General features: G+C 44.7%; 1 protein-coding gene across 1 annotated transcript; it reads left to right on the plus strand.

Annotated features, from left to right (window-relative positions):
• Positions 1–532: 532 nt before the first annotated feature.
• ripk4 (receptor-interacting serine-threonine kinase 4) lies at positions 533–9,276 on the plus strand. The gene is made up of 8 exons (XM_035179370.1): positions 533–872; positions 3,131–3,422; positions 4,409–4,557; positions 4,923–4,972; positions 5,909–6,067; positions 6,583–6,698; positions 7,156–7,396; positions 7,545–9,276. Exons 1-8 carry the CDS (start codon positions 691–693, stop codon positions 8,792–8,794), a joined length of 2,439 nt encoding a protein of 812 aa, XP_035035261.1. The 5' UTR covers positions 533–690; the 3' UTR covers positions 8,795–9,276.
• The last annotated feature ends 1,858 nt before the right edge of the window (positions 9,277–11,134 follow it).

Genomic DNA, 11,134 nt, shown 5'->3' on the forward strand with positions numbered 1-11,134 from the left:
TTTAAAAGTTACAACGGCGATTGCAGTGATAAAATCTTCCAAGTAAAGTAAACAACTGGGCTAATTTCAACTAAACCACACACACAAAAATTCGAAGAAACAGATGTGTCACTGGGTTAATTGAGGTTACGACAGCTCTCAGCTATGTGAGAGCGCGATGTCCTCCTCTCCTGAATAGATTTGTACTGTCAACATGAGTCCACGGTTTTCTAAACCATTTAGTCAATATCACATAACCCACCTATTGTTAGAACATCTTCCCTCTTCTTACCTCAGGGGGCTTGCTTGGATAATGGTCTACAGTAGGACAAAGGTGTGTTTATGAAGCGACACATTCCTGGGCTCATGGTCTCCGGCTCGTGATGAAGATTATCCTCTGCTCTTTGTGGCAGAAATATGAGAAAGCTTGCAACTTCAGGGCATCTGCAAAACGATTGTCTAAAAGCATAATGTCACCACCTTCTTCCATCTCTTCCCTGAGTTTCCAAACCAGGAAGTGATGTCACTGCACCAGGCCCAGCCCCTCTTTTCACCTGAAGAGAGGGAGAGGCCACACTGAGCTAGACCAGGGGAAAAACAAGGAAGAGCTCACAAGCAGGCAGGTCGCTGTGTGTGTTCACTTCCCCACACTGAGCCTTGGAGACGAATAAAAGAGGAGTTTACCCAGGTGGTGGGTTTCTCAGCACGTATATGGACGTCCCGGAGTCTCCAAACTGGAATATGGGACTGTTGAGGACCTTTGACTCCTCTGAGTTTGGCAGCTGGGAGAAGATTGGCTCAGGTGGATTTGGACAAGTATACAAAGTCCGGCACGTACAGTGGAAAACATGTCTGGCTATCAAGTGCCCTCCCTGCCTTCATATGGATGAAAAGTAAGTAACAGCTGTTAAGCCTCGTGGATTATCTTTGTACAGATGTGGAGCCAGAATGACTTCAAGTAGTGTGAGGGAATTGAGTTCACGGGCTGCTTCACTTCTGTGTTGGCTTCCTTTACAATCTAAGTTCTTGCCTTTCAGCCCGATCATCGTGATGACTGTGTTAATGACTAAACAGTAGATAGTGAGACGTTAGATTGTGTCTTATAAAAAAAGTCCCTCAGTGCTTCAGAGTCCTTTTTTAAAAGGTGAGCACCAGGGGAGAAGTGTGACTCACTGGCTGCCAGTCAGGGCTCACACAGCAGCTGTAAAGGAGCCCGGGCAGCACACAGCCGGCCACATTTAGATTGTTAAACACTGTTAAGTTGAGCTGCAGGGAGCCCTGACATGCTGATTCATCCCTGGGGGCAAAAGTAAAGCCACATTGCTCAGGGACCCAATTGTTTACATATTCCAACCAGGCCAAACATGAAAGGTTCTCAGCTGCTTTCCCCAACCAACAGAGACATTATAATGCAGAAGCCTCAGGGAGGGGCTGATGTGAATAAATGTCCATTTCAGTGAGGACAGCAAAGGTGTTAGATCAGACACCCCTACAGTTCTGTTGTGTATCAGTGAATCTTATTTATGCTCTGTGTGGTGCCCTGCGGTTTGAGTGACTGGTGCCAACATCTGAGGAAGCTTTACCTGCCAACACTTGTCTGTCAGTGGAAGTTTCCACTCATGTAGAGTCTGTGTCTATATACACACACACACACACACAAACAAACACTGGGGTTCATCAGTGAGACATTGTAAATGTTACCTCACAATAACCCTGAGAACCACGAAATGACATGAAGTAACCAGCAGAGCTGCACCTGCCTTACCAGAGATTGAGACAGCTTCTCTGAATTTGTAATTCATGACTTCTCCTTTCAGCCTTTGATTAACATCACATTATGACAACTCGCCCAGTCACCGTCACCAAAACATGACAAACACTAACTTCCCTTCAGCATTGCCCAAGAAAAAGAGGAATGACACCCTCCCCCCAAACTCGTGGTGCAACTAAAATGCATCCGCTGAACCTGAACCTAAAGATGTTATCACCTCCAAACATCTGCAAAGTGCGTAAACAGTCATTTGTCTGAAGTCTGCATTGACCCACGCATAGCATCCACAGCAGCAACTCAAAGACACCTTTGTCTGCCGGGTTGCAGGCTGCCGCTGTGCTGTGGCACAGACAATAAGAGAAGCTGTAAAACCGGTCTTACCGGGCCTCTGTTGAAGCAGGGACATTGTTTTGTCCGGAGGAGCTGACGAGGAGCACTTTGGATTAGATGATGGATTTAGCAAACAAGTGCTTGCCCATTCTCTTACGTCATATTTGATTATTCTCTCCTGGTGGATTCGGGGGCTTGTACCTCCTTCGCCTGTACAGATGATAAAGGATAATTATAGCCAGGCTCCTTCCAACAGAACATGGCTCTCTTAGTAACCTGATACACTGAGCACATAATAGTGTCCTCTGAGCCACATGAAGTCTCTTTAGGTGCATCTAATTTCGTTTTACTGATGGTGGATAACACTGAATCCCCAGTCGTGCCCACCTAACGCTGCCTTTGAGGCACATTCCTTATGAGTACAATCATTAGTGATTCATCTTGCTCTCATTTGCCCTCATTATAGAGTTCGCATTTTTTTAAGCAGGAGACGTGTGCACTGAGGTCATGAATGACCTGCTCAGTTGTGTTTGAGGTATGTCAGCAGGGCCGGCGCACTGATAAAGGGAGCTGTGCAAAGGTTGAGCAACAGAGGACGAGAGCTCTCCATAAGCATTCCAGGCTCGACCAGAATGTCCTCAAGGCCCTGAATGAACCGCCGGGCAGTGGCGGAGCGCGATCCACATGCTTGGATTTGTAAATTAATTATAGACGTCCGCAGAGGTCACATTTTCTCAGCGGCCACAGTTAATAGTGAACGTTCTGCATAGCTGGCAGCTCAGTAAGGACGATGTGCAATGTTCAGGAATTTGGGTTAGGACAATCGCTGTGCCAAGTGTAACAGCCCACTGAGCAGAGCGTGTCCTCAGAAGCATTTGGTAAATCTTTAATGAGAGGAGAGTTTTGATAATTATCTGCTCGCTATGGAATGTGGGATGGTTGCTTAAAACATAATGACCTGAATGACTTTTTTAAAGATGTTTTGTTTCAGCCATAAATGCAATGATGCGTCACGATATAACATAATAAATAATTTCACATTTTACATAGGGAGCGCTCAGAGCTACTGGAGGAGGCGAAGAAGATGGAGGCGGCCAAGTTCCGATACATCCTTCCTGTCTATGGGATCTGTGAGGACCCTCAAGGCCTCGTCATGGAGTACATGGAGACCGGCTCCCTGGAGACCCTGCTGGCCACCGAGCCGCTGCCTTGGGAGCTCCGCTTCCGCATCATCCATGAGACTGCAGTGGGAATGAACTTCCTCCACTGCATGAATCCACCACTGCTCCACCTGGACCTGAAGCCCGCCAACATCCTGCTGGATGCCCACTATCACGTCAAGGTAGAGGGTCTATTTTGTAGAATTCATAGTGTGAACACCAGTGGTGGAGGAAGTACTCAAACATTCCACTTAAGTAAAAGTACAAATATATATATATATATATATATATATATATATATATATATATATATATATATATAATTAATAAATATATGCAAACAAAAGTACATTAACTTATATTGAGTAACAGTAAGTAAGTACTTGCTTTACAATGAACTTAAAGTGTTCAAATGTAGCCTATTCCCCAATGCACTGGTCCTGGTGGTGGCAGAATCCATGTCAGGTGTTTCTTCTTCACCAGTGATTCTACTGCTGCAGGACATGATTTCATGAGAACAGCAGGTTTTTCTATGGCAGTAACAATATTTAAGAAAAAATAAAGATAGAGGAAAAATGATCAACAATTATCTCATTGAGATCACATATCAAGTGTACTGATGTCGTTTCAAATCAAGTCAGATCCCAGCTGCATTTTATTGAAAGTCTCGGTTCTAGGGGTTTCAAAGGCATTTCAGCCGTGAGGTGCTTTGCCTCTGCTTTTCATTCATGTTGAAATGACAGCCCTGCCCACGCTCTGGGCAGACAGCTGTCTCTCAGCCACTGTCCAACCTCTGAGCAGCTCAATAGTACTGAGAGCAATGGGTGAGAACTGTCATATCTGAGTCTAATGCCTGGATGTAAACACCTCACCCGGGCCTGTCCGTACAGGATTAATTCTGCTCCTTTTTAAAACCTCCCTCTGTAACTGCGTGCTCGGTGAGTGTGTGGGTGTGCACTCCTTCAACACAAACGTGACAGGCCTCTCCTCTCCTACAGGCCAGGACATGGCCATGTTGCTCCCATCATACCTCTGAGTGCACATAATAAGAGCTTAGCTGCCTGTCACATTCAGCGGGTAAACTTAGTCATCAAAGTCACGGAGCTTCATGAGAAAGGCAGCGGGGTTGTTCTGTTTGAGGGTCTTATCTGATCACTTTCTGTCTCAGATTTCAGATTTTGGCCTGGCCCGCTGGAACGGCCTGTCACGGGCTGATGACATCAGCAGAGATGGCTTCTGCGGCACCATCGCCTACCTGCCACCCGAGAGCATCATCGAGAAGGACAGGGTGTCAGACACCAAGCACGACGTGTACAGGTTGGACTCTTCAGCACTTTGCATTTAACCTTTTTGTTTGAATGTAGGTATTAGTTTGGGATCGGTGTTTGCTGTCTGGCTGGATTTGTCCTCCTCCTCCTCCTGTTATGATCAGTTAAGCTCTGACTCATACCATTCACTGTAATCCATCAAATCTCAGCGGTGAATTATAAATGATAACTGTGTATTGAACAAATTAGCATATGAGTTATTTCAATATTTTCTGTTGAATCGATTTACCCGCTCACTTCCATTGAATTCTTCTGACTAACAGCACTGCCTCAGGTGCCATATTTGCACCAACTCTTATCTTTGATATTTTCCTTTTACTGACAGCTTTCAATTTTATTTTGCCCCCATTCCAGTTTCTCCATCGTGATCTGGGGAGTCCTCACACAGAAGAAACCCTACCAAGGTAAGACCTGTGTGCTCACAGGAATATACAAAATAAAATTGTAAAATGTTTGGAACAAATGCTTAATGTGAAAATACAGATGCTCTTTCAAAATGATAACTGTAAGTCCATATTAGCAATATTATCATTGATGAATGTCTCATGGTTTGACCACTGAATTCTTTCACTTGAGTATGTACAGTACATAATGACAGTCCATCCAATAGTAATAAACGGACCTCTCTGCTACTTGACTATAAACCAAATAAGATACTGGAATCAGCTTTCCTAATTTCCAGTAGACGGTGAACAATGTGTGTTTACAAGAGCTGCACTGTGTGTTTACTCAGTCAATTCCAGAGCAGTCAGGTGGACTGGGCCACAGTGTATTTTTATTCCCAGGCATATCAGGTAGTAGTTTGCTTCAAGGAGTTTGGCTCTTTTGAAGACCAGTGTCTGAGGGTTGCCAGGTTTGCTCTGCCCATGTTGATCCGGGCATAATTAAAAAGTGACAAATAGCCTGGTTGCCGTCCCTTCCCATTCTCCTCCTCCACCTGGGTATTATGGCTTCAAAAGCAGGGGAAGTGTTTGTGATTAAAGCCTCTATCTGTTTGTTCTGACTCATTGACTCTGCTGATCCCACAGTCAGATACAAAGAGGTCAGAGCAGGAGCTCAGAGAGTTTTTACCTTTCTGCTCCCATGGGAAACAGCTTCCTTATCTGAGCACACAGGAAGATGACGATAAAACCATGCATGACTATCTGTATAAGTACTGGCGCCTACTAGCACCATAGGTTATGTCGTCATGTTCTGCAACAACTTAGGTTATGATTTAATTTAGTTGTATTTGCCTTCAAACATATTATTTTTAGAACATCAGATCAGAGTTGATTAAATATAAAATCTGGCTTGTTATTGATGAAACTGAAGTGTGGAACTATATTTCTTTACCCTAGGAGACAATAATATCCTGCAGATCATGGTGAAGGTGGTTAAGGGGGTGCGTCCAGACCTTGCTGCGGTGCCACGCTGTCGACCTACAGCCTGTGCAGGTTTCCTGAGCCTCATGCAGCGCTGCTGGGCCATAAACCCTGCGTCCAGACCCAGCTTCCAGGGTGAGTTGTTGTTCTGTGCTCACAAAAGTAAATAAATTAATCAAATGACAAAAAAGCTAATTTACTTCTCTATCTTTTTTCATGAGGAACACATTTAATCAAAAGTAATATATAGGCTTGCCAATCACACACACACACACACACACACACACACACACACACACACACACACACACACACACACACACACACACACACACACACACACCGAAAAAGAGTACATGCACACGTTTACATTAATTTTGTTAAAGAGAGAAACTGTTGGATTTCTCTTTTGTAAGATATGCCTCTTAAACTTTCTACTATCATGATCACATCAAGTAAATCCCTATGTTACACAAGTGACCCTATTCCTTTAACTGCACACTCTTGGATAACACACACGTGCAGCCGTCTGTTAAATTGAAGTTTTCTCCTACCCTCCTACTTTTAATGCTGCTTGTTCTTCCCTTTTGTATTCACTTATCCCATCCCTGCCATTACTGAAACCTGACCTAGAGCTGTCGTCCTTACAGAAATCACATCTGAAGCCGAGGAGCTCTGCTCCAAACCTCAAGAGGAGCCGAGGACCCCAACCCTGTCTACATCCGAGCCAGAGCCTGAGTCCCACAATGCACTCACTAGTGATCAGGTACGATGACAACGCCACATTACTCATTAACGTATAATTACCAACCCAGACAATGAGGCTTATCTCTAGACAGGACTTTATAAGTCATATGTTGTGTAAATGTTTGATCCTGAACAACAATTGCACCACAGATGAAGAATGTGGACTGATGGGATTGTTTTACTTGTGTTCTGCTTGGTCATTTCCATGGCGTTCGTTGTTGCGTACGTGACTTGGAACAAATCTCTTATGAGAGGTGATAGCTGCCGCGGCTGTTTTCAACTTCTGTATGTGTTCATCTTGGCTCGATCAAATTTAGGTAGCAAATTATCACATTGTCAACATTCACTATCCACCGCACAGTAAGTGGCTTTGGATGTGAGAGGCGGTCACATACCTGAGTGTGAATGTCATGGAATGTGATGTGTGTCAAAGAACAGCTTGTTCAAATATACTAATCAGGTTCTTTGCTCCACAGGTTAAAGACAACAAGCCAGTGCGTCCAAAGTCTGCCATGTTGCCGGAAAAAGATTACAGCCTGTCAGAGCTTCTGAGCCAGGTGGATTCTGGGATCTCCAGGAGCTTTGATCGAGTGAAGGAAGATGGCTGCCACAGCAAAGAGAACACCTGCAAGAGACTGTCTGGAATCTCCTCTGCAGATTCAGCCTTCTCCTCTCAAGACTCTATCACGCTGTCATTTGAGAAAGAAAGCACATATGGTAAGAGCTGATTACAGACCTACAACTGGAAATATTATATTAGTAAACAATAAAAGTGCTGTGCAATCCTGATAGCTTGAATACACGCAAGAAAGAACCACAGCTGATAATGAGTATGGTTCTAATTTCTTTCCTCCTTGCTGTTCAGATTCTGCTGAGGTCCAGAAGCGGAAGCTGTGTGAGGCCATCAGGACAAAAGACACTGCCAAGCTGATGAAGATCCTCCAGCCTCAGGATGTCGACCTTCTCCTCGACGGAGGAGGCAGTCTACTCCACCACTCCATCACCATGAACAATGAAGAGGCCCTCAAGTTCCTCCTAATGAACAATGCCAATCCCAACCTCGCCAATGACCGTGGCTCCACACCCCTCCACCTGGCCACTGAGAAGCACCTGAAGCCCCTGGCAGAGCTTCTGCTCGGACGCCGCAGCACCAACATCAATGCCAAAGATGAAGACCAGTACACAGCTTTGCATTGGGCTGCCCAGAATGGGGACGAGGCAATCACACGCCTGCTGCTGGACCGGGGGGCGGCCATCAACGAGACTGATGGCCAGGGACGCACCCCGGCTCATGTTGCTTGCCAACATGGTCAGGAGAATGTTATCCGAGTGCTGCTGAGCCGAGGTGCTGATGTTCAAATCAAGGGCAAGGACAACTGGACATCGCTACACTTGGCTGCATGGCAAGGACATCTGGGTATCGTCAAGCTGCTGGTCAAGCAGGCCGTTGCTGAGGTGGATGGGCAGACAACAGACGGCCGCACACCGCTGCATCTGGCATCCAAAAGGGGGCAGTACCGAGTGGCACGGATCCTGATTGAATTAGGAGCAAACGTTCACATTCTTGCCGATGGGTTAAACACGCCGCTACATGTGGCAGCAGAGACGGGTCACACCAGCACCTCTCGCCTCCTGATCAAACACCAGGCAGATATCCACGGCCAGAACGCCCACGGACACACTCCCCTCCATCTCGCCTCCCAGCAGGGCCACCTGGCCACTGTCAAGATGTTGATAGAAGAGGGGGCAGACCCCTACAGGTCCACCAATGCCCTACGCACACCTTGCCACCTGGCAGCAGAGAACGGACACTGTGAAGTCCTGAGAGAGCTGCTCCTTCACTGTCCTGATGCTGGCGCTCTGTCAGACGAACAGGGGCTCAGCCCGCTACACCTGGCAGTGCAGGGCGGATACTCGGATATCATTACTATGCTGTTACCCCAGGACTGTCGGGACTTAGTTACTGAGAGCACAGTGCTGCCAGTAGCTGAACAGCCCGTCCCACTGGATGCTAAGCTGCTCCAGAGAAAGGTTGTCATTCTCAAACTGACTGAACACAGAGATAAAGACTGTCCACAATCCACCAGCTCACAGTGTGCGTCAGCATCCTGCTAACCGGAGCAAAGACACTGTCACATCTGCGCTCACATCTGTCTCATGTGTCATTTCTGTTCTCCACTGATGCCTCAGAGTGAGGGAGGGATTGTTATTCCAATTTTAAGGGCGATTTTTGGATTTAGAGGCCCTTTGAGCACTGTAGGTATTTCATCAAGTCTGAAAAACTAAAATGTAAATATGTACACTGTAAATAGACTTTAAATACTTTGTTTTGACTTTAGTTTTTTGTATACTTTTTTACATAACAAGCCTATTTGATGTAACAAGCATGTGTATCAGAGATATGATCAGGAAAGCTTTTTCTACACTGCTCTGCAGATGGTTATCCCTGTGACTTCCGTTTATCAGAACACAAGCTTTGGTCACAAAAGCTGGAGATCATCACAGTGTTTGCATTAAAAAAAACAACTTTGGACTTCAGTGTTCTGTACCTGTTACATATCGGTGCTTCATCATCCATTAAAACATATAAAACCTTATATTTTGTTTGACCTTGTTGATTTTTTCGCAACGTAAATTAAAACTTAATGAACTTAAGTTGTTTTCTTTCCAGACATTTGAGTAGAAGAGTAACATCAAGCGAGGAAGTTTGAGCTAGAAATCTCAAAATATAACCATGATAACAAAATGTTGTTTAAGGCCCAAATATGTAGAAAAGGGTTTTGTGAGATAAAACCTCACACCCAGAAGTTTTAAAGCTGACATAAAAGCTTTGAAAAGTTTGTTCACAGTACACGCCCTTTCCAAGGTAATGTTCAGAAAAGATCCTTTTATCACAGAGCAAATACATGAGCAAACTTCACTGCTCTCAGATAAAAAAAAACTCAAAATGCTATACAGAAAAATTGCTTTGCAACTTTTATCACCAGGTTTTATAGTTTTATATTCCTGTTTTAATTCAGGGAACAAACTCTTTCATCAAGATTTGAGTTCAAGCCTGATACTGAGAGCCACCTCTCCACAATCCTGAACTGTTATTTTTTTCTTCTTCCTTTAATTTCTAAAGTTTCACTTGTCCAAAGTAAGCACAACTTTTCTTCCACCACCTCATGTTGCAGCAGGCTTGTGGGAGAGTGTTTTCTTGTCGTCAGTGTCTCTGCTCCACCTGCATGTGTGCAGGATTTATCGGCCTTGATGTCGACCAGACTTGGCATGTCTGCATCTGCAGCTTCACCTGTTCTGTTATTATCTTTATGTCTCTACTCCAGATCCCACAGAGCGTGCTCAGGTTGGCACAGACCATGGGAACTGCCCCCAAGGGGGATCGCAGGCTCTGAGATGATGGATGAGTGAGAAGGGGCGCTGAAGTTCTACCTACAATTCCAGCCTGTTGGCTAATTCCTCAGACCACTTAAGGTTTTCATCACTTTCTAAAGCCAACGTGCCACCCCTGACGCCTCAAGGGCTCGGCTTCTCGTAACCTGAGAAACGGAGTGCGGGTGGCTGCTGTTGTAATTGTCCTGTTTTTATAGCCAGTGTTTGCTGAGACCCAGAAAATGAGTGGTGAAAAGTATGTAATCTGAGGCCTCTGTTTTGTGTACACAGGCCTCTATCCACGCCTGTTACCTGGTGATCTGTCTCAGCTCTGGCGATGGGGAAGATAATGTGCGCTTGTTGCCCAATCACAGCTTCTATGTCCCTGTCAAGACTGCTGATGTCTTTGAAAGACTGTTGTGTTAGCTTCATGTTCTACAGTTACTCTGAGTATTGTGTGTGAGTTTTTCTTCTCTGGACTACAGCTGTCTTTATTCCTGAGTCATTTAAACCACCAGATTTCAGTCAATCAGATTTTCTGTTTTTTTACTCTGACACAAGAAACACATAAGATGATCTGTACCTACAGTAGAAACAAAAAAAAACAAGATTTTCCTACAGGTTATTTCATGTTCGGTTGGCAGGACAAAAATGACACAAACGAAGCTAAATTTATGACAAATGGGCCAAAGACTAAGTCTTGGGGAACCTCAAAAGAGTTGTTGGTCAATGTTTAGATCAATACATACTCTCATTGTTTGTGCATTATTTACTATTGCAGTTAATGATTCCTCCATCAGTGCCAGGAAGTTCAGAAGTGTTTAGATCTTATAATGTATCAGGTCTTTGACTTGGATCAATGTCTAGATTAATACATATTTTCATTTTATGTGATCATAAGTCTTGTGGCTGTGTAACATCGTGTCATTTTCAGAAATATGGGAATGAGTCCTCTTTTTGACTGAATCTATGGCTCTTTTTGAGAAATATCCATGATATCTCAGCCCACTGTAAACCTGTGGTGTACATGTATCTCTAGAGTTAACCACTGCAATGTACAGACATGAGTCATTTCCTCTACTC

Source organism: Hippoglossus stenolepis, chromosome 15 (assembly GCF_022539355.2).
Source record: "Hippoglossus stenolepis isolate QCI-W04-F060 chromosome 15, HSTE1.2, whole genome shotgun sequence".
NCBI lineage: Eukaryota > Metazoa > Chordata > Actinopteri > Pleuronectiformes > Pleuronectidae > Hippoglossus > Hippoglossus stenolepis.

Coding starts and splice junctions, on each gene's coding strand:
- ripk4 (XM_035179370.1), top strand. CDS start 691: ATGGACGTCCCGGAGTCTCCAAACTGGAATATGGGACTGTTGAGGACC. Junction 4,973..5,908: donor ACAGAAGAAACCCTACCAAG/GTAAGACCTGTG, acceptor TCTTTACCCTAG/GAGACAATAATATCCTGCAG. Junction 6,068..6,582: donor GTCCAGACCCAGCTTCCAGG/GTGAGTTGTTGT, acceptor TCGTCCTTACAG/AAATCACATCTGAAGCCGAG.